Source organism: Eubalaena glacialis, chromosome 2 (genome assembly GCF_028564815.1).
Source record: "Eubalaena glacialis isolate mEubGla1 chromosome 2, mEubGla1.1.hap2.+ XY, whole genome shotgun sequence".
NCBI lineage: Eukaryota > Metazoa > Chordata > Mammalia > Artiodactyla > Balaenidae > Eubalaena > Eubalaena glacialis.
This window is the reverse complement of record NC_083717.1, coordinates 102,208,011-102,232,362: the sequence shown is the minus strand read 5'-3', so window position 1 is coordinate 102,232,362 and position 24,352 is coordinate 102,208,011. Positions and strand designations below refer to the sequence as shown.

At 38.9% G+C, this 24,352-nt stretch overlaps 1 protein-coding gene across 1 annotated transcript in view; it reads right to left on the bottom strand.

Annotated features, from left to right (window-relative positions):
- Positions 1-24,352, bottom strand: part of FBN1 (fibrillin 1) — a 250,589-nt gene that overhangs the window by 213,329 nt on the left and 12,908 nt on the right. Inside the window, exon 3 of the mRNA XM_061180331.1 lies at positions 1,055-1,137. Within this exon, the coding sequence (XP_061036314.1) occupies positions 1,055-1,137 (83 nt within the window). The remainder of the gene's footprint in view (positions 1-1,054; positions 1,138-24,352) is intronic.

Below are 24,352 nucleotides of genomic sequence, written 5' to 3'. Positions count from 1 at the left end.
CCTGAAGTCAGCATTTCTCAGAGATTCTACAGAACACTAGGGAAAGCGTTTTGTTGTCAAGTTCATTTAGAAAACTCCAGATACCATTATATCCCTCTCTTAGTGAGTCAGTTTTGATCTTGAAGTAAACCACAATGTGCCAAATGAATAAGTTGCTTTTAGTTAAAATCAAGAATTGGGAAAGGGATTAACTTTTTCAGGTCACCAAGAGAATGCTGGTTGAAATAATCTCTTCTTCTCCACAGACCACTCTTGGCCAAATAAGAAGGGGGGTGAAGTAATTCCTTAGTGTCCTTTCAGCTCTAAATTTCCCATTATACAAACGGAGTTTTCTGAAAACAAAAATTATTTCACAAGTATGATGACTGTAAAAGTTCATGGAGAACAGATGCCATAACTAACTTGACTTAGTATCGCCATTAAATAGCACCTTGTCTTGCATGTGATTTGTCGCTCAACATTTGTGGGGTATGATGAGAATCTGGGGCTTTGCCATAGAAGCAGAGTCGGTAGAGGAATCTCTGGTACCATCTGAGTTCTTCCCCTAGTCTTTTCACTCATCCTCATGTGATGCTCTATCTGCTTCCTCTCTCCTTTGTCTAAGAGTTAGATCTGCTTTCAGCCTCGATCACCCAAATTCAACATACAAGGTTTGGGTGGGCTTGTGGGTGGCCAACACAGTTAGAAATTACAGTAAGGAAAGCAGCAATGATAAACTGTTTTTCAAAACCCCATCAAAGTGATTACATAGTCTATGCAGCCAGGCACAAGGTATGCCATGACATGAAACCTTGATCAAAGTATCCCTGTGGTTCTATTCCCTCTATCTCAGAAACATTCTAAAGGAAGTCATTGAATTAAAGTATAACAGTGGTTTGACCAAGTTAATATATTTCCCAAGCTGGATTCAGAGAAAGCAGGAAAATCTTAGAGCTGGAAGGCTCTGCTATAAACATATTAATGGTATGCAGTTACAAAAGACCAAATACTAAGAATCACCATGCAACCAAAACAACAAAACAAGAACATGAAAAATGACAGACTATTTACTTACGGACAATACACTGATTTCCACCAGGTAAGGTCTTCCATCCAGGGCAACAGTAAGCATTATAACGTGATCCACAGACGTTAGGTCTGAAACAAAAACAAAAAAAATTCAATCACGAGAATTCCATACTTTTTTTTTAAAAAAAAGAATATATGACCAAATAAAAGGAAAAAATTCCTGAGTTATTAGAACAGTATGAATCTTTGCAGACAAGAAAAGTAAACTCATGGGACTCAATGCTGGCTTAGTAGTTTGGGACATTTTAACATAATGATACCAATACGGATATGCTTAATATCACCTATGCATACAGCACATCAGGAAAATAAAAACCACAGGAACAAAATGCAGTGCTTTCTATCACCATGCACAGATATAAAAACTTATGGAGCCATATGAGACTAGTTTAAACAGTACATTTACCAATCTAGTTAAGAAAAGTCATCATAAAATCTACTGAATGTAAGGTTTTATATTTCTATTCATTGAAGTTGTGTATATTTTTTCCTATGGCCCAGCTACCCTGTAAAACGTGACCACATTCTTCCTTTCACCAGAATTACAGGAATGCACACTCTGACATTAGTCAGAAAAAAAAAAAAAAAAAGCCAAAACATGTAAATATTTCTTTAGCCAAAATTTGGAAACATAGTTGATACCAGCAGTTACAGGAAAACAAAGCCAATGTCACTCTGGCTTCCTTGTTTACAGTTCATCACATGTCTTGGAGCAAAGCCTCCATTCAGGATACATTCAGGATCCAAATGATCCTATTTAACAATTTAAGGGAGCAACTGGGTAAAGATCTAACAAATTTTACACTGGAAACTAAGGCAGAGGGTATAACACACAGAGACCCAAAAGAAACCATTCATTCATTTCATTTTGCCACATCTGAGGGCCTAAACCTTGATGCCAGTTCCTCGAGTTCAGGGGCTGATAAGGCAGGTCAAAGGTTTTGCAATCAATTTCACAAACTAGGAGCTATTCCAAGGCTTGCTGGTATAAATACTGTAGTCCCATTAAGTATAAGCCTTTAAGAACAACTGCAGAGCTAAAATGCATACCTGTATATGCACAGAACCCTCTTGCATTTCCTCTCACTACTCACTACTTTAACCAAATGCAGGATTAGGAAGTGAGGTAAAGTCTTTGCCCTGTCCTGTACTCCCTTTACAGCCCCAGAGAACCTGGAATACTCTGCAGGGAAAAATGCACACTTCAGACCAACTGATGCTGAGGTCAGAAAAAGAAATAGAAAGAAGGATGGAGGAGCCAGGGAGAGGGCCCCAAATCCATACCCAACAGCCCAAGGCTTCTCCAAGGCTAGACAGAAAATGATTGGATAGAGGCTTAATATGTGCATGACGTTAGGACCTCTCTGAGCCTTAGTTTATTTCTCTACAACTGGGATAATGAAATGTCTGCCTTGTCCACATTATGTGTGTGTGTGTGTGTCTGTGTGTGTATCAGATGAAATAATGAACATGAAAAGCTTACATATGAAAAGGACAATGAAAACACACAGCAGCATCGTGGTGGAATCATCTTCTTACCTAAATTAGCTACTCAGCCAAAGGAACCATAAGAGACTAAGGAAGAGAGAAAGACTTTATTAGGAATTCTAAGCCAAAGGCTCTCAATTCTTTTTCCCTCCTGTGACAAAGTAGTGCCCCAAGCTTCAGTTCAGAGTGCCCAGAACTTCCTAGGGCAACTCAGAATCTTAGAAAGGGGAGTGAGAGGAAACGATAGGGTAGAAGGCTGGGGCAGGAGGACACGCAAGCTTCATAAGAGTTCTCTCAATCTAAAATGACAATCCAGGCCAAAGTCAACCACCTCAAACCTTCCCCACCAACAGCCCATTACAACAACTCCACTGGATTCAGTCCAACCCCAAATCAAACCCTGGAATAACTTCAGAGGATCCCTGAGCCTTTGTAGGGTGTCTGCTGTTGGAGTAACGATGTTTTTCAGACAAAAATCAGGACATATTGTCTGACAAGAAGGAGTGTATTTATGGAGTAACGACACATATAACAGGGTAAAAAAGCTAAGAAAAAAAGAGCCCAGGATCAGTCCTATCAGTCCTGCAAAGCAAGATATTCAAAAGATTTTCCAAGGTACGTGAAAAATCACAATAATATAGACATTCTTCATTGTTTCCTCAACCTTTAGAATCAACCCATAGACAAAACATGAAAAATGTTACAATTTACAATGGTTACAAAACAAAATGTAAACAAAACAAAATTTTAAAACTTTATGTATCATAAATCAAGAAACGAGTTGGAAAGAAAGGTGTGGAGAGAAATAAAGCAACTGATCCAAGAAATAGAGGTTTAGATATATAATGTTTATAAATACCAAATGATTATAAATACCAAATAATTATAGAATGGCTAAAAGTCATTCTATAATTATTTTAAAATTGGGAAGAAGAGAGAGTAAAAGGTACAGATCTAAGTGAGCTATGTCCCCATCTTTCATGGCAAGAAGCCAATAGGTACTGTTTAAATCTAGACATAGAAGTACAAACACAGAACACGGTGTCACTGGGATAAATGTGAGAAGAACTAAACACAGAAATGGTTAAATCTGGTTGCCTTAAGAGATGAGGATCTGGGGAAGTAGAGAGTTCTTTTGCTTTCTCAATTAATGCCCAACTATAACTGTTAATTTCTTAAATATGTGCTGTTATACTTTGATCATATTTTATTTTTTTTCTTGAATTTTATTTTATTTATTTTTTTATATGGGAGATCCTTATTACTCATCAATTTTATACAGATCAGTGTATACATGTCAATCCCAATCGCCCAATTCATCACACCACCACCACCTCCCCCCGCAGCTTTCCCCCCCTTGGTGTCCATACGTTTGTTCCCTACATTTGTGTCTCAATTTCTGCCCTGCAAACCAGTTCATCTGTACCATTTTTCTAGGTTCCACATACATGTGTTAATATACGATATTTGTTTTTCTCTTTCTGACTTACTTCACTCTGTATGACAGTCTCTAGATCCATTCACGTCTCTACAAATGACCCAATTTCGTTCCTTTTTATGGCTGAGTAATATTCCATTGTATATATGTACCACAACTTCTTTATCCATTCGTCTGTCGATGGGCATTTAGGTTGCTTCCATGACCTGGCTATTGTAAATAGTGCTGCATTGAACATTGGGGTGCATGTGTCTTTTTGAATTATGGTTTTCTCTGGGTATATGCCCAGTAGTGGGATTGCTGGGTCATATGGTAATTCTATTTTTAGTTTTTTGAGGAACCTCTATACTATTCTCCATAGTGGCTGTATCAATTTACATTCCCACCAACAGTGCAAGAGGGTTCCCTTTTCTCCACACCCTCTACAGCATTTGTTGTTTGTAGATTTTCTGATGATGCCCATTTTGACTGGTGTGAGGTGATACCTCATTGTAGTTTTGATTTGCATTTCTCTAATAATTAGTGATGTTGAGCAGCTTTTCATGTGCTTCTTGGCCATCTGTATGTCTTCTTTGGAGAAATGTCTATTTAGGTCTTCTGCCCATTTTTGGACTGGGTTTTTTTTTAATATTGAGCTGCATGAGCTGTTTATATATTTTGGAGATTAATCCTTTGTCCGTTGATTCGTTTGCAAATATTTTCTCCCATTCTGAGGGTTGTCTTTTCATCTTGTTTATGGTTTTCTTTGCTGTGCAAAAGCTCTGAAGTTTCATTAGGTCCCATTTGTTTATTTTTGTTTTTATTTCATTACTCTAGGAGGTGGATCAAAAAAGATCTTGCTGTGATTTATGTCAAAGAGTGTTCTTCCTATGTTTTCCTCTAAGAGTTTTATAGTGTCCGGTCTTACATTTAGGTCTCGAATCCATTCTGAGTTTATTTTTATGTATGGTGTTAGGGAGTGTTCTAATTTCATTCTTTTACATGTAGCTGTCCAGTTTCCCCAGCACCACTTACTAAAGAGACTGTCTTTTCTCCATTGTATATCCTTGCCTCCTTTGTCATAGATTAGTTGACCATAGGTGTGTGGGTGTATCTCTGGGAAGTGTATCACTTCCTATCTTGTTCCATTGATTTACGTTTCTGTTTTTGTGCCAGTACCACATTGTCTTGATTACTGTAGCTTTGTAGTATAGTCTGAAGTCAGGGAGTCTGATTCCTCCAGCTCTGTTTTTTTCCCGCAAGACTGCTTTGGCTCTTCGGGGTCTTTTGTGTCTCCATTCAAATTTTAAGATTTTTTGTTTTAGTTCTGTAAAAAATGCCATTGATAATTTGTCAGGGATTGCATTGAATCTGTAGATTACTTTGGGTAGTATAGTCATTTTCACAATATTGACTCCTCCAATCCAAGAACATGGTATATCTCTCCATCTGTTGGTATCATCTTTAATTTCTTTCATCAGTGTCTTATAGTTTTCTGCATACAGGTTTTGTCTCCCTAGGTAGGTTTATTCCTAGGTATTTTATTCTTTTTGTTGCAATGGTAAATGGGAGTGTTTCCTTAATTTCTCTTTCAGATTTTTCATCATTAGTGTATAGGAATGCAAGAGATTTCTGTGCATTAATTTTGTATCCTGCAACTTTACCAAATTCATTGATTAGCTCTAATAGTTTTCTGGTGGCATCGTTAGGATGCTCTATGTATAGTATCATGTCATCTGCAAACAGTGACAGTTTTACTTCTTTTCCAATTTGTATTTCTTTTTTTTCTCTGATTGCCATGGCTAGGACTTCCAAAACTGTGTGGTGACAGTGGACATCCTTGTCTCGTTCCTGATCTTAGAGGAAATGCTTTCAGTTTTTCACCATTGAGAATGATGTTTGCTGTGGGTTTGTCATATATGGCCTTTATTATGTTGAGTTAGGTTCCCTCTATGCCCACTTTCTGGAGAGTTTTTATCATAAACGGGTGTTGAATTTTGTCAAAAGGTTTTTCTGCATCTATTGAGATGATCATATGGTTTTTATTTTTCAATTTGTTAATATGGTATATCACATTGATTTGCATATATTGAAGAATCCTTGCATCCCTGGGATAAATCCCACTTGATCATGGTGTATGATCCTTTTAATGTGTTGTTGGATTCTGTTTGCTACTATTTTGTTGAGGATTTTTGCATCTATATTCATCAGTGATATTGGTCTGTAATTTTCTTTTTTTGTAGTATCTTTGTCTGGTTTTGGTACCAGGGTGATGGTGGCCTCATAGAATGAGTTTGGGAGTGTTCCTTCCCCTGCCATTTTTTTGAAGAGTTTGAGAAGGATGGGTGTTAGCTCTTCTCTAAATGTTTGATAGAATTCGCCTGTGAAGCCATCTGGTCCTGGACTTTTGTTTGTGGAAGATTTTTAATCACAGTTATAATTTCATTAGTTGTGATTGGTCTGTTCATATTTTCTATTTCTTCCTGGTTCAGTCTTGGAAGGTTATACCTTTCTAAGAATTTGTCCATTTCTTCCAGGTTGTCCATTTTATTGGCATAGAGTTGCTTGTAGTAGTCTCTTAGGATGCTTTGTATTTCTGCGGTGTCTGTTGTAACTTCTCCTTTTTCAATTTTATTGATTTGAGTCCTCTCCCTCTTTTTCTTCATGAGTATGGCTAATGGTTTACCAATTTTGTTTATCTTCTTAAAGTACCAGCTTTTTGTTTTATTGATCTTTGCTATTGTTTTCTTTGTTTCTATTTCATTTATTTCTGCTCTGATCTTTATGATTTCTTTCCTTCTGCTAACTTTGGGTTTTGTTTGTTCTTCTTTCTCTAATTCCTTTAGGTGTAAGGTTAGATTGTTTACTTGAGATTTTTCTTGTTTCTTGAGGTAGGCTTGTATAGCTATAAACTTCCCTCTTAGAACTGCTTTTGCTGCATCCCATAGGTTTTGGATCATCGTGTTTTCTGTCATTTGTTTTTGGTCATTTGTCTCTAGGTATCTTTTGATTTCCTCTTTGATTTCTTCAGTGATCTCTTGGTTATTTAGTAACATATTGTTTAGCCTCCATGTGTTTGTGTTTTTTATGTTTTTTTCCCGTAATTCATTTTTAATCTCATAGCATTGTGGTCAGAAAAGATGCTTGATATGATTTCAATTTTCTTAAATTTACTGTGGCTTGACTTGTGACCCAAGATGTGATCTATCCTGGAGAATGTTCTGTGCGCACTTGAGAAGAGTAATCTGCTGTTTTTGGATGGAATGTCCTATAAATATCAATTAAATCTATCTGGTCTATTGTGTCACTTAAAGCTTCTGTTTCCTTATTTATTTTCATTTTGGATGATCTGTCCATTGGTGTAAGTGAGGTGTTAAAGTCCCCCACTATTATTGTGTTACTGTCGATTTCCTCTTTTAGAGCTGTTAGCAGTTGCCTTATGTATCGAGGTGCTCCTATGTTGGGTACATATATATTTAAAATTGTTATATCTTCTTCTTGGATTGATCCCTTGATCATTATGTAGTGTCCTTCCTTGTCTCTTGTAACATTCTTTATTTTAAAGTCTATTTTATCTGATATGAGTATTGCTACTCCAGCTTTCTTTTGATCTCCATTTGCATGGAATATCTTTTTCCATCCCCTCACTTGCAGTCTGTACGTGTCCCTAGGTCTGAAGTGGGTCTCTTGTAGACAGCATATAGATGGGTCTTATTTTTGTATCCATTCAGCAAGCCTGTGTCTTTTGGTTGGAGCATTTAATCCATTCACGTTTAAGGTAATTATCGATATGTATGTTCCTATGACCATTTTCTTAATTGTTTTGGGTTTGTTTCTGTAGGTCCTTTTTCTCTTGTGTTTCCCACTTAGAGAAGTTCCTTTAGCATTTGCTGTAGAGTTGATTTGGTGGTGCTGAATTCTCTTAGCTTTGGCTTGTCTGTAAAGCTTTTGATTTCTCCATCGAATCTGAATGAGATCCTTGCCGGGTAGAGTAATCTTGGTTGTAGGTTCTTCCCTTTCATCACTTTAAGTATATCATGCCACTCCCTTCTGGCTTGTAGTTTCTGCTGAGAAATCAGCTGTTAACCTTATGGGAGTTCCCTTGTATGTTATTTGTCATTTTTCCCTTGCTGCTTTCAATAATTTTTCTTTGTCTTTAATTTTTGCCAGTTTGATTACTATGTGTCTTGGCGTGTTTATCTTTGGGTTTATCCTGTATGGGACTCTCTGCACTTCCTGGACTTGGGTGGCTATTTCCTTTCCCATGTTAGGGAAGTTTTCGACTATAATCTCTTCAAATATTTTCTCTGGTCCTTTCTCTCCTCCTTCTGGGACCCCTATAATGCGAATGTTGTTGCGTTTAATGTTGTCCGTGAGGTCTCTTAGGCTGTCTTCATTTCTTTTCATTCTTTTTTCTTTAGTCTGCTCCACAGCAGTGAATTCCACCATTCTGTCTTCCAGGTCACTTATCCGTTCTTCTGCCTCCGTTATTCTGCTATTGATTCCTTGTAGTGTAGTTTTCACTTCAGTTATTGTATTGTTCATCTCTGTTTGTTTGTTCTTTAATACTTCTACATCTTTGTTAAACATTTCTTGCATTTTCTTGATCTTTGCCTCCATGCTTTTTCCGAGGTCCTGGATCATCTTCACTATCATTATTCTGAATTCTTTTTCTGGAAGGTTGCCTATCTCCACTTCATTTAGTTGTTTTTCTGGGGTTTTATCTTGTTCCTTCATCTGGTACATAGCCCTCTGCCTTTTCGTCTTGTCTATCTTTCTGTGAATGTGGTTTTTGTTCCACAGGCTGCAGGATTGTAGTTCTTCTTGCTTCTGCTGTCTGCCCTCTGGTGGATGAGGCTATCTAAGAGGCTTGTGCAAGTTTCCTGATGGGAGGGACTGGTGGTGGGTAGAGCTGACTGTTGCTCTGGTGGGCAGAGCTCAGTAAAACTTTAATCCGCTTGACTGCTGATGGGTGGGGCTGGGTTCCCTCCCTGTTGGTTGTTTGGCCTGAGGCAACCCAACACTGGAGCCTTCGTGGGCTCTTTGGTGGGGCTAATGGCGGACTCTGCAAGGGCTCACGCCAAGGAGTACTTCCCAGAACTTCTGCCTCCAGTGTCCTTGTCCCCACGGTGAGCCACAGCCACCGCCCGCCTCTACAGGAGACCCTCCAACACTAGCAGGTAAGTCTGGTTCAGTCTCCCCTGGGGTCACTGCTCCTTCCCCCGGGTCCTGAAGCGCACACTACTTTGTGTGTGCCCTCCAAGATTGGAGTCTCTGTTTCCCCCAGTCCTGTCGAAGTCCTGCAATCAAATCCCACTAGCCTTCAAAGTCTGATTCTCTAGGAATTCCTCCTCCCATTGCCGGACCCCCAGGTTGGGAACCTGACGTGGGGCTCAGAACCTTCACTCCAGTGGGTGGACTTCTGTGGTATAAGTGTTCTCCAGTCTGTGAGTCACCCACCCAGCAGTTATGGGATTTGCTTTTACTGTGATTGCGCCCCTCCTACCGTCTCATTGTGGCTTCTCCTTTGTCTTTGGATATGGGGTGTCTTTCCAGGTGAGTTCCAGTGTCTTCCTGTCGATGATTGTCCAGCAGCTAGTTGTGATTCTGGTGTTCTCGCAAGAGAGAGTGAGAGCATGTCCTTCTACTCCGCCATCTTGGTTCCTAATCCTTGCACCTTCTTTTCTAGGAAGATTTTCCAATCTTACCTTTACCTTTGGGAGCTCTTCTTCTGAGTTTCTAAAACACCCTCTAACATCACTTTTCATAGTACACTGTAATTTTTAGTTAACTTTCCTGTAGATTTTTAGTGCTTTGGGAGCAGGCATTTTATTTTTACATCTCTGTCTCCTGATACACAGTAGATTCTGGATTCATTCATTGAATGAATCATCATCTTTTATTTAAAGCAACAATTTTACTTTAAAAGTATGAACTTCTTATCTCATAAACAGGTGCTTTCTGCTTCATTAGAATGAGGCATTCACAGTTCCCTTTCATTAGTTATCACATTTTCATTTCACTGCATTTCTTAAAATTCTATATAATGTTTAATTATGATTTATTTTGTTTGCATGCTCTGACTTTTTTGAGTTTAATAACTTTGTCCTTTTTAATAAGTAATATATATATATTTTAATTGATTTATTTTATTTTTGGCTGCGTTGGGTCTTCGTTGCTGTGTGCGGGCTTTCTCTAGTTGCGGTGAGAGGGGGCTACTCTTTGCTGCGGTGCGCGGGGTTCTCATTGAGGTGGCTTCTCCTGTTGCGGAGCACGGGCTCTAGGCACACGGGCTTCCGTAGCTGTGGCTCGCGGGCTTAGTTGCTCCGAGGCATGTGGGATCTTCCCGGACCAGGGCTCGAACCCGTGTCCCCTGCATTGGCAGGTGGATTCTTAACCACTGCGCCACCAGGGAAAGCCTAATATATTATTTAATTTCAACCAACATCGTCAAATGACAATTGCTTTAATCTCGTTACCATTCATTCTTCAACAACACTAAATACTACTACGTCTTGTGGCTTAATGCAAAGTATTAGAAAGATGTAAGATTTCTCCTCTGCTGATTTTGGTTGTGAGAACTGCAAACTAACAGAACATGTTCAAACAAGCTGGGTGGCATTTGTTCTACTTACACACAGAAAAAAACATCTATAATTCTAGAAATAAATGAATGTCTTTCATTCATTTGTAAGTTGGAAAGTTCTAAGATATGTAAAGTCTAAAGTAGACGAGTTGGATGATTTCCATTCTAAAAGATTTTACTCTAAGGTTTCAGCATGAAGATCATTAACAAAGAAGACAAATCATTAATGGAGTTACTTTTTTGTGTAAATCAAAGTGTAGCAATCGTACCTCTTCTTCTTCCTTTTCTCTTCATCAGCCATACCTACCAACCCACCACCAAAAAACAGTCAGAGATAAAGCTCCATGCAAGTGGCAGTGGTAGTCCACAAATTAAAGGTAAAATTCAAAGGGAAAAGATATACTAAGTGCTAAAGATACGTTATTTCATCGTCATAGAAACTCTTTGAGCTAAACCTTATTATTACCATTTTAACAGTAAGGTTTAACAAACTAGCCAAGGTCCCATAGCTTGGAAGTAGAGAATGGAGATTTAAACTCAGGAAGTCTTATTCTAGAGTACACTGTCTTAATCCCTATGTTAAGGCAAAGATGTATTTAGGGGACAAGATGATATTCACCCAGTAGCATTCATGGTGGCATGGATAACAAAAATCACAAAATGTCCATCAACTGACCAAAGATCAAGCATAAACGGTTTTTACCTATATCTTAGTAGTTTATGGGGGGAAGGGGAAAATATGTTTAGATTCCACTTTACTGCTATACATTACATTTTTTTCAATTACTAAGTCTTTGTCTGTAACTTTTCTTACCAGTTTCTTTGAATGTTGTGCTCTGCAATAAGCCAACTCCAATCACTCTGGGGGCTGGGTGAGCCTCAGCAGGCTGGATATTTGGATCCAGTTCAGACACAGCACTCAGAGATTGTGTGGGCTAGCTAAAGCCCCTCTCAATGGAGCAAACAGCTGGGCTCTACCACGTCTGACCACATCATTGCAAGAATTAGCCTCAGTGCAAGATGTCTGCAGTGTGTCCACATTCCTTAGCCAACTCACTTCTGCGAGTCTGGCCTGTCTTTCAGCAAGAGAGCCTTTCTGCTTCCTATCCCAAGTGCAAACTCCTTTTCAGACATGACCGGGGTAATAAAGACAAATTCAAGGGGCTCTTATTTCATATGCATGAGTTTCTCAGCTTGTGAAGTGATAAAACTTTGGGCAAGGAGAATAACAAGCATTAGGTAAAGGTTAATGAGATGGACCCTGCTCTGTGAGTTGCCTGCTTTTTTGACCTTTAGGCAGAAAAGTTATGATTTAGCCCTCTTGACTATAAGCATGGAGGGGTATCAAAAAGCATATGCCTCCCACATAATGATGGGTGCCCAAATGCCCATGTAACATGCCTCACGGTAAACATCCTAATATCCCACTGTCCCAGAGTTTAAAAATAATCATAACTTTCACTGTCAAAAATGAGATAGATAATGAAAAAACTATAAAACACAAATGAGCTACATATATTGTGAACCACACATCGTTATTTTATTAGTTCTTTGACAAATTTTATCAAGGTAAAAAGAAAAACCATGAGTGCTATCTGATAAAGGGATCCACTGCTTCAATAAACTTTGCAAACACTACCCCCTTATTTTATTTCCTGTATTCTGGCCCTCTTCACAGCCGAAGGCAGAGGTCACATCTCCCAGCAGTGATCTGAACACCACATGTGACTGTTCCAGCCCATCTGCCAGTCACAACAAGTCGAGCAATGAAACTTCAAACCCTGGTAGTGAAGACAGCTTCCATGGCCTCCTCAAGCTTCAGCCGGGCTCTCCAGACCCAGGGACTCATTTCTGGATTGTCTGAGTCAACACTGGCTGGGACACAGACAATCCTGGTTTTCTCCTTTGAAGACTCAAGCCAGCCAGCCAACCTCTCTAACCTCATGCAGTTTTTCTTAATTAAAATGATCTCAAAAGGAACAAGAAGAAGAACCATTTGCAGGAGTTTTATCCCCTTCTTGCTCTCTCCCATCTCTGGTAGACTGGTGACTCCATTATCCTTTCCTCCAAAGTCAATGTCTGTCTGTTTCTCAAGACTTCCTTCCCTCCCTCCCTCCTCTTCTCTTCTCTCCTTCCTTCCCTTTCTTCCTCCCCCTCTCTTTCTCTCTTCAGTTCCTACTATCAGGACATCTAGAATCAAATGTTCTGTTACTACCTCAAACTCAAGGTATCCAAGGTCACATAACTTATCTTCCTGTGCAGTTAGTAAGTTCACTGCTGAGCACACAACAGGGCACATGAATAATCATCTTGTCTACCAGCACAAAGCCACTCAACAGTACTTAGTGAGAATCTATTATGTGTTAGGCAGTGTGTTAGATAAATAAAAGTGACTAAGACAAGTATACCTAACACCCAGACCTAACACTTGGTTTCTAATACCATTCTCCAATAAAAAGAACCAGGGCTCCTGGGAAACATGGCTGACTCCAGGACAGGGCAAGAAACGTACAAGGTGAGTTTGGAGCATCTTGTGGCGACAGAAAGTAAAGAAAGTAAGAAAGTGCCAAACAAAGAAACAAATACCCACAATGATGGGGACATGTCAGGGATACAGGAGCCAAATCAAGAGCTCCCAGTGGCCAAAGCTAGCACCATTTAAGTAACAAAATAACAAAAGTAGTATTGGATTATAATCCAAAGTATAAAATAAATGTCCATGAGTCCAGACTGATAAATAAATGATTGAATAAATAAATAAATGGTAGAAAAGAGAGAAATCTCTTGTGCTGGCAAATTCCAAATAATTTATGTAGATACTCTGCCTTCAAGAAAGTGATGCATAACTCCCTATGCCTTAAGTGTGAGCTGTCCATAGTGACTTCCTTCCGAAAGAATCCCAATTAAGGGATAATCTACAAAATTCCTGACCAACGGTCCTCAAAACTGTCAAGGTCATCACAAATGGGGTAAGTCTGAGAAACTGTCATAGCCTAAGAAGATATGATAACTAAATGTAATGTGGTATCCTGGATGGGATCCTGAACGTAAAAAAGGACATTCAGTTAAAAAATCAGTTAAGCTGAATAAAGAATGGACTTTAGTTAACAAAAATATATCAATATTGGTTCATTAACTGTAATAAATGTATCAAACTAGTATAAGAGGCTAACAGCAGAGGAATTTGTGTCCAGGATATATGGGAACTCTCTGTATTATCCTCGTGATTTTTCTGTAAATCTAAAACTGTTCTAAAATTAAAAGTTTATTAAAAAGTAAAATAACAATAATATTTTTACCATGCAATTATAATTAAACTGTTACATTCCCCCAAAATTGACTAAGACATAGTCTTTGCTCTCGAAAGAAGATGCACCTGTATGCAAAGCCCGTCAATATGACAGGTAAAACACTGACATCAAGGTCTGCCTGGGGAGCTAACGGAGCCCAGAACAAGGGTGTTTAGCCTCATCATCCAGGGTAAGCATGGAAGGGGACTCTCTGAATTATAACTTGATGTTTCCCAGTTGCTAAGAGGGGTCACTAGTTTTATTTCATCCCACTGCTGAAACTACTCTTAAATTCTCTAACTCCATACGTAAATCCCTTGTCCAAATCCTGGTGTTTTCACTGTTGGACTAATACTACATTCTGTTTTTCCTGGCTTCCTAGTTCCTCTCTACTCGGTTAGGACAATGGAGCTAAGCATGTTTTCATGTTCACCATGCTTAATTCTGTTCTCCTCTGATCCAGAGATGGATCTTTACTCTCTGTAAAATGTTAAACATCTCACTATTAGCTTCAGATCCCCACCAGGTAGGCCTGTCTTACCTGCCCACTCTCATCACCATCAACTTCCACCCTCCTGCCCTACTCCTTCTCTTCGCTGACTCAGTAGTCTGTCAGGCACAAGCCCCCTCCTCCAACACACACACACACACACACACACTAAATCTAAACTATTCTTCCATCTTTATACTAGCTCTTCTATCTTTCCCTTTTAGTGTATAATTCCATCCCCACTCCCCCCCGCAGAGTGTTAATCCCACCATGTTTCAACCCACCAACACAATTCCAGACACACTTCTCATAAACCTACACATGCTCTATTACAATTATATACTTTAAATAATTCTATGTCTAGAGTCTCATCTGTGAAACCTGCCCCCAGCCCCTCTGATCCCAGTCTAATAGTTTTTCAAGCAGAGAAACCATGCTTGTTATGCCTCGAATATCTTGGAGTCCATTTAGAAGCACACAAGATAACACTGACTAAATGCCTTAGTAAGTACAAAGCACAATTAACAAAGATGAACTTTGGTGTCATAAATAGGCCATCTGTAGATGCCACCAACATGGAGAACTAATAGTGAGAACTATTTGTTAAAAACGAACCTATTTAAGGGAAGAATATTTCATGCTTATTTGAAAGGTTATAGACAGTTAAACAGTAATGCATAATGGTTTCATGCCTTGGTTATTTTGCTGATATTCTGATCATTAATTTATTCTAATCAGTGAAGTTATCAATGTTTATAACTCAGGGATCAATATATTTCTTTTGAGAAAATACAAAACCAGTGTAGAGAAAACACTCATATATAAATATCTGATTCTACTTATTTATTTAGCAAAAGAAAATCAAAAATCCCGAAGGCAACTCAACTCAACAAAAGTTTTAAGTGTATTTTCTTAGGGCAGGTTGTTGCGACTGATCAAAGTCATCGATGGAGCCAGAATGTGTGGCCAATTCCAAAAGACAACCATCACAAAGCTCACCAGGCAGCCTTGAGAGGTTCCTCCAGATGTGCTGCCTGAACGGAGGCTTTTCCCACGGTGATCAGGGTAACTTAGCACCGGACAGCACAGAGAGGGTGTGGCCTCCACAGTTTCATTTGCTGTATACCCTAAGTTGTGTTTTTGTGGGAATTTTGTGTTGATCAGAAGCAATAGCTCAAGAACTTAGGAGCCAAAGAATTTAGGTCACCATGTCAGGGACACACACATTCACACACACACACATACACACCCTCAGCCTTTCTTAGCTAAGGAAACAGAGAGCTGCCAAGGCAGTTCCCCAAATTCGGGAGGTCATTTTGGAGTGGCGGCCAACTTAAATCCTGTTGGAATCTTTTATAGGTGACTGGAACGTGTGCATGTGTGTGCTTTTCTTTGAAATAAAAAAGGAAGAACTTAAAGCCACAGGGTGCACTGGAACAGGAAACCAGAGATTGAACCATGAAGACCAGAAGCACATGGATGTGTGCAGCAAGTCCTAACCCCACTGATACGTGGGGCACTTTCCGCCTCTGGTACTGTGGATTGCACAATACTGAAAACACGAAAGTCTGCACAGACTACTAAATCACCTGTGTGGCCTCGTAAGCTTCTAAAGGCAATGGTTTGACTAACTCACTGCCGTAGTAAACTTGCACTAGACCTACTTCTCTCTAAAGCAAGGGATCTTTGTCTGGCCCGCTGGCATCACACCCCTAGTTGGGTGTACAAAAGGGACTCCCATCTAAACATGGGGAGAGGTGTATTTGTTTATGAAGTTGAAACTTTACTATTTGATTCTATAAGGATGAGGAGGGATTTCCTCAAAACAGACAAAAAACAAACAAACAAAACAGACAAAAAACAAACAAAAAAAAGTGCATCTCTCCAGCCTCTATGAAGATTTAACCAGTGGTATCACATAAACCCGTGATGCCTCTAAAGAACTGCTTCCCAGAACTCTGCAATCCCTTGGATTTACCTATGAGTTCAAGACTAGTGTGATATTGTCTTAGACTGGGATATCTGCTCCATTTACTCAAGCCAAAGCTATACTGTACTTTTGTAAAGGGTGGGCAAAATTCTAGAGATGACTGAAATACAAACAAGTAAAGTAAGCAGGTGATCCAGAACAGGCAGGCCCAGGATGGTGTCTATGGAATTCACTGCTCCCAAGCTCCAACTGGTCCCTTTCCACCTCTTTACCACCCACAGAAGAAACAGGGGATTGAAACCATGACTCTCACCACTTCCCAGAAGTTCTCAGACCAAGAGCTCTGTCCAGGGAGGTAATATCTTCTGAATGTACCGGCAGCCCCAGGAAAAGACAGGAAAGCCGGCCAATGGGGTCAGGCTTAGGCGAAAGCATGGCATCCTTCAGGAGTCGGGAGTGCAGGGTGATTCAACACTCCAGTTCCAAGGAGTGGCAGCTCCCAACTGACAAACAGGTAGGGCTCCAAAATGTCACTTCTATATTGGTATTTAGAACTTGGAATGGCTTTTCCAATAGAAACAATGTTAATAGGTGGTGGTTTGGTCCCCTGTCTAGCCAAATAGCAGCCTCTCAGCTACATTATCAGCTAAATAGGCTGTTGTAGGCTGGTCTGGGAACCTGACCACAGACTTAAAATGCTGTTTTTATGGGAAAACACACTCCACGGCAGGCAACCAGAGGAAAAATTGGCCACTCAAATCCATGGTCCCTGCAGCTATACAGCAAGCTGCCTGGTGAGCTGTGAGAACCAACCACCTTAAACTCAGGCCACTCCACAGAGTCCTGAGAGGGCAGCCAGAATGGAAGCCTTCCCAGCCCCAGGCCCAGTGCCATGCCCCACCCCCAGCAGGAGCCCATTAGGGCCAATATGGGATATCCCTAAGTCCATAAATCAGGAACTTAAAAAACGGGGAGTAATTGGATATTCTAATCCTCAACGTATCTGAATTATTTTACAAACCAGAAGATCCTACCTCACCAGCAACTATGATATAAAATCAGGACCCAGGACTAGTTCACAGACCAAAGGGTTCCATGAGCCATTTCCAAAAAGAGTGGCTTCCAAATGAAGCAAGGGAGCAGGTCGGTTTTGAACTGTATTTAGTGGCTTCACTCTTGTATTCAAGTTATTTGAGCGTTTCAGATCCCCTGGAACTGAGTAATTACCCTCTCTTTTAGAATGTGAGCTCTTTAAAGACAGAAAGTTCAGATTTATCTTTACAAGCCCAGCGCCTCACACAATACCTGCATCTTAAATGGTAAATGAAGGTTTAGGATTTCAAATGTACTTCCAATTAAGACAACCTAAGTTAGAGAGAATTCTGCCAGAGTGGTGAGGATTTCATTTAACAAAAAGATAAATATGTTTATAAGAAATTAAATAATAAAATAAAGGGATGAAAAAGATAATTTCTAATAAGAAATCAATGTCACTTCATCCACGTTTTTAAGTTTAAAAAATTAAAATCAAATACATAACAAAAGACACACATAAATGGAATTCATGGGGTATGACAGTAAAATTTTTCCATGTTTCTGATGGATCATTTAGAAATATTTTACAGTTTCAAAAGCTTTGGAGATCTTGTATCTCAAACTCTTATTTCACAAGTGTCAACAGGCAATGGGTCTTTTAAAAACATTTCTCTAGGAAACCTTATCATCAGAACAGAGGCAACGTTGTTGCTAAGGAACAAAAAAAAAAAGGAAAATAAATCATTGATAGAGTTTAAGTTTCTAAAAAGGCAGAGGAAGCTAGTTAATGGCATGCGGTAGTTGAGATTATTTCATAGAAATTAACAATTCACAATATTAGGAATTAAGAACTTGACGAAGTTTTTTTTTTTTAAGCTTTGCAACTGAGGTAAGGTTGTAAGCATTTATTTCTAAACTTTTGGATATTGGAACAATTTTAATAAAAACAGTCTAATTTAAATTTGAGGGAATCTGACTGAATCAGGAAGTTACCTAGTCCATATGAAATCACCATGTAGAATAAAAATAATAATTAGCAATGTTTAGAGAGCTTTATAATTTACAAAATGATTGTGTGACTCTTCCCCAAAATCCTATCAAGAATATGCATTGCTGTGCTCATTTTCAGATGAGGAACCTGAAAGTCAGGGAAGTGAAGTAATTGTTCAAAGGCTACACAATGGAAACATGTCATAAATCACTAATTAAAAACCAAAAGAATTTATTAATAAAACATTCCAAGGCTAGTACTAAAGATTTTTAGATTAGAGATTGGAAAAGATGTTTCCATAAATACCCCAAAGAGAATGTGTTCCTTTATATCAACTCATTTGTGCATAATTTTTTGTGCTCTGGTTTTCTTTTCTTAGGTCTGCAAAAACAAAATTTTTAAGCAGATCTCACAAAGTATATTGGAGAAGGAAAGCAATGGTAAAAGGAATACATTTTTAGGAACATTCACTCCTACAGACTGGTACTTCTGTTTCTGAAAGTTTCTACATGGTGAATATCCTGCCCTGTTCCCTCTGGTAAAAAATATCTCTCAGCTCTTAACATGTTCAGTGCCTGGGGAAGTGGTGGATGGGGAGCAATGTAGAGATTCAAAATGTGGATAATTCAACACCTACTCATAGCTGCTACTGGAATGTGTTCTGTGTATACACTTGAACACAGGTACATCTTGAAAAGTAGCTTCAAGCAAAACCATCAGGTCATGCAGGCACTATCTGACCTGGCTTAGGAAGACAATAAGCTGCACAAAGGCCAGGGTGACCCAGATGATGTTCTAAAAAACTCTCCAGATTCACGTCTCTATGACTTAATTCAGAGGCTGCTGGCACGCTGCCCATTACATGGAGAAAGTGGCAACTCTCATCCCAAACACCAGCACAGCTCTTTCCTGAAATCCAATCTAAAAGATATCCCTCTCAGCCTGAGTGATGCCAGCAGTGTCTTCTCAATACCTTTTGGGCTCTGGAGAAGGTGTGACAGTAATGGTGTTTCATCATCAAGCAGAGTGGGTGCTAAATACTAGCCAACACTTGCACATAGTGACAGCCTCTGAGAAGGAGCTGCTGCTGGCACATCCACCCCATTCTACCTCCTAACATACCTAAAAGGTTTCCAGATCTTCTCTATAGCAGCTCCCAAAGACAAAGTTTCTGTTTTAAAATCAGTTTCCCAGGGATTTTGACACCAGGTAGTAGAAATATGTCAGGCCCCAAAGAATGGCATACATCTTTCACTGACATGAAACACACAGGAAGTGCAACTTGTATGCTAGTGCAAGCATGTGCGCGTGTGCACACACACACACACACTCTCACACACACACACTATGCCCCACAAACACTCAGAGTGAAGCTACTGGAGCAGCTCTAATCCCTTTATACCTTTCCCAAGGGGATCTGGATATACCAGTGTTTTTCAGAATCTTTCATTTGAATCACTAAAGCTTATTAGTATTAGTTCCTATCTCTTTTTGATTGTTTTTTTCCAGTTTTATTGAGATATAATTGACATACGGCACTGCATAAGCTTAAAGTATATAGTATACTTATCTGACTTACATATATTGTAAAATGATTACCACAATAAGTATAGTTAAAAGCTCCTATTTCTTAAATAAAAAGAGCATTCCTGAGAAAGCAATGCTGAAATGAGGGTACAAGCATTCCCTTCTGAATGTTAAAATATCTGCAAACATCTTCTTTCCACTCATTGTCCAAAATCTCACCAACTTTTTATAACCCCTTGCCTGAAACTCCTACTCAATGCATTGAGTGTCTCCGTCTTGACTCGCACCAAAGACCATGGGCTGACAGGAGAGGAATGAACCCTTGCAGAATTATATCCTTCCTTGTCTGCCCTCTCAAGTGCCTGGCTCCTTCTGTGTAAATTTTCCACAGTGTTACACCTCATAATTGCTATGCCTAGCATTAGATATTGAATAATCCTTCCACAACCGTCAAAGGCATGGGTCAGTTTAGACAAGGGCAGAAAAAGCATGTCTGGCAGCATTGCAGACATTGCTGGCTGTGAGGCATCGAGCATAAGTTCAAAACTAGATGTAAAACTTTCCAGTACTGATAAACCAATAAGAGATGACAGAATTCAAATATTCCCATTCTGCTCCCCTAATAAATTAATGGACCTCAACAATGATCATCAATGGCTGCTAACATCACAAAAAGAGAGACTAGCAGACATGATATGCCTCCAAATGGAAGTACAAACACCACTTACAAAGTCTTGCCAAAAAGTTCATTCTGAATTGAATCAAGCTTCTAGCTCTAATTAGCAAATACAGGGAACACAGGAACACAATAAGCACCACCACCACTGGGAAGCAGTTATCAACAGACTGTAAGAAACCCTGCAGCTGTGTACTCCAAGTGTGACCCAAGGACTGGCCAGTGCTGGTCCACACACTACATATTACTAATCTATAAGGAGATAAGGAGCTTAAGCTTGAATGTAAGTCATCTCACTGCTTCCTTCATCTACAAAGTCTTGCTATGAAAAAATATCAGCTCAGCTAAATAGTGTGCTTAGTGACATACTGCATTTATAGTCTAGCACCTGCTTCTCATCTCATCACAGACTGAAAACAAGCATCTAATGGACTGGTATTTTAAGTAACACTGCGCGACAGGTCATGAACCAATTTCTTTTTATTTTTTCCCCAGCTTTATTAGATATAATTGACGCATAACATTGTACGAGTTTAAAGTATACAACATGATAATTTGATACATTTCTATATTGCAAAATGATTACCACCAAAGCATTAGCTAACACCTGCACTTGGTTACATAATTACGTGTGTGTGTGGTGAGACCATTTAAGATCTCCTCTCTTAGCAACTTGCAAGTATTTAATACACTATTACTAGATATACTCAACATGCTGCACCTTAGATGCTCAAAGCTTTTTCATCTTATTACTAGAAGTTTGTAACCCTCTGACCAATCTCTCCCTATTTCCCCCACCCTCCAGCCCCTGGAAACCACCACTCTACTCTTTGTTTCTGAGTTCAGCTTTTTTACATTCCGCATAGAAGTGATATACAGCATGAACCAATTTCTTCAATAAATAAATTACAAGAAAAAAAATGACAGAGGGACAATCTATATATTTTAAAATATTTTAAGAGATTTATCAACCGATTACAAAATATGGACTTAATTTGGATCCTGATTTGAATGAACTATAAAAAAAAATAAAATTTATAACCTAATCAGGGAAATTTGATAATACTAATCAAATTTATATATTAGCAAATATCAAAATAATATTATCAAACACTCACTAGATATTTGATATTTTTTAAAGTAATGCTAATTTTAAATGTGATAGTATTGTGTTTGTTTCTTTTTTTTGAATTTTACTTTATTTTTTTATACAGCAGGTTCTTATTAGTTATCATTGTGTTTGTTTCTTAAAGAGTCCTTGCCATTTACAGATGCATAATGAAATGTTCGCTAATTAAATTATTTTTCAGGGATTTACTCTGAAATAATCTGTGGCAGGGAAGAGAAGTAGATAAAATAAGACTGACCATTCATTGATAACTGCTGAAGTTGGAGCTTCATTGTAGTACTCTCTCTAGTTTTGTATATATTTGAAATTTTCCATATTAAAAAGTTAGAAAACAACAACTTTGCAGCAGCATCTGGCCTAGTTCATCCTATGGCCATACTCTCCTACATATCATGACACCACACTTCTGCTTTTTTTTTTTTTCATTCATATAACAACTGTTTCTATCTGCTATGCAACTCAACATTCTTGAGCAGGATGGGGACCCCATTTAGATATAATAACAGTCCAATCCCACCATGTTTACCATCTTAAGCAAGTGGCAAGAACTAACCAAAATGCTTCTATGAATCTCACATATGCGGCTACTCAAATAAGGTTAATGTTCATTAGACGAGGAATCCAAGAACAAATGACTTAATCACCCTTGTGCAAATAATTAAGCATATCAGCCCAGGGAATGGGTTCCCTTGGGCATTGAACTACTTTCTGACATGATTCATTTTCATAAGGACACCGTATCTTTCTTTATGACAAACATAAATCTATCAGTTAATAAAAGAGTTTGAGGGGAAAGGTAGTGATTTGTATCCAGTCCATAAAAGGGCTGACATGTTCACAAATGGAAGAATTCTTATAGTCATGGGAAATAGGAAACGAAAGGAGGAAATAATTTAGCAAGGAAGCCTGTTATGTTTTCTGATTCTTCGATGTGTGACAATGTGTCAACTTATTTTCAAGGAGGGGCCCAAATGCATATGAGCAGTTGGGTCAATCTAAGGTCAAATTAGACATGTTGTCTAGAATTCTGCCAAATGTTCAACAATATAATAAGTCAGAATTGCTGACAAAAAAAAAAAGAAAGAAGAAGAAGAAGAAGTAGGAAAACCTGGCGTGCATATTCTTATAAAATTCTTAAAAGGTTTTCAAAAGTTTAAAAAGAAAAGCTTATTTTGTTATTTGAGGTTTATTTATTTCCTGGGAAGTTGGCAGAGTAGAGAAAGTACCTGGTATTTGTTTGTTTGTTTGTACCTATATTTTTGCTTTTTTATAAACTTCGATGGTATTGGTGGTTGTGTGATTTACCCCAAGGGAATGAGAGATATTAGGTAATTTGAACATTTTTAATGACAAGCAGAAAAACAACTATTATCTGTTTAAACTATTCCTTATTTAAAGCAGTCTTATTTTTATAGGCTGTGAATAAATACGAAGCAACCGCAACTTCTTAGAGTTTATTGCCAATCAGTTAACCAGAGGTTGGTGTATAAGGGTGCAGGGTATAGGAATTCTATCAAAGCTTTGTCTAAATTAAGATAATGTATGCTTTGGTCCACTTTCCCAGATGTTCAATCGTTTAAGATCTCTTCAAACCCAACTCTCGTTAAAATCAAAATGGGAATCATTAAAAGAAAATGAAAAAACTAAAAAGATTTTCAATTTCTCAAAAGAAATAGGGCACAGAAGAAAAACAACAAATAAGAATCCCTTTGTACTGACTGAGCATTACGTTGCTGCAAGGCATGAAGCCAAAGGAAGGGAATGCTCAGTTGGAAAGTGAAGGCCATGGCTCTTCTCAGGGGCGGCTAATCTGAGTCAGCCTGGCCCCAAATCACACAAGCAAGGCCTGTCCACAAGGTGCCTAGAGAGAACAGCAATGACAGAGCGAGATGGAGTACTGGGTCTGTGGAAAAGGGAGCTTTCTTGGTCCAGAGGCAGATGTGTTGTGTTTCCCACTCAGCATCCTTCCTCTTTTTTGCTACCTGAACTCCTCTTTCCTAAGAGGAACCCATTCCACATCCCTCAGTCCTGGACAGCCCAAGTGCCCAATTTCTTTGGTCACAGTGATGGGCACGTGACAGGAGCAGTGCCAGAGTTCTCAGTGAGATCTGATGCGTGAACGCTGGGAAAGAGTTTCTCTCTTTACCTCTGAGATCAAAAGCTGAAAGGTAGTATGACTTGGAATTACCAGTGGTCATCTTGTCTACCCAATCATAACCAAATCTTTACTCTGATAAGGCAATTAAAGCACATTTCCAAAACGGCCAACCATGTGACCACAAAACGGTCCCAACTCTCAGGGCATCTCTTTGCAATACTGCCAAAGAAAGTGGTTTTCAGGCCAGTGCTTCCATTTCCTAAAATCTAAATTCCTTTCACAAAGGTTCTTGAAAAAAAAAGTGTTCATCAGGAAGGAGACAAGACCGTTTGCCAGATCTGCCAGTAAAAAAATGCAAACTTCTTTGGACGCATTGGCGGGGCAGTGGGGGGGGGCCAATACTAACAAGGAATAATTTGGGGGAAGGGGAAATTGAAAAAATAAAAACCTTATCCATACGTCGCCTTTAGGTATGTATAACCAGATCTCCACAGACAAAGTAAGTTTCCACTAAGATTATAATTAACAAATTTTTGAAGTTCAAGTTTGCTTCCTATGTTTCTGAAAGTAATTAGCTCCAAGATGAGAAAGTGGAGACTGTGGTATCCAGATATTAATGATCATCTA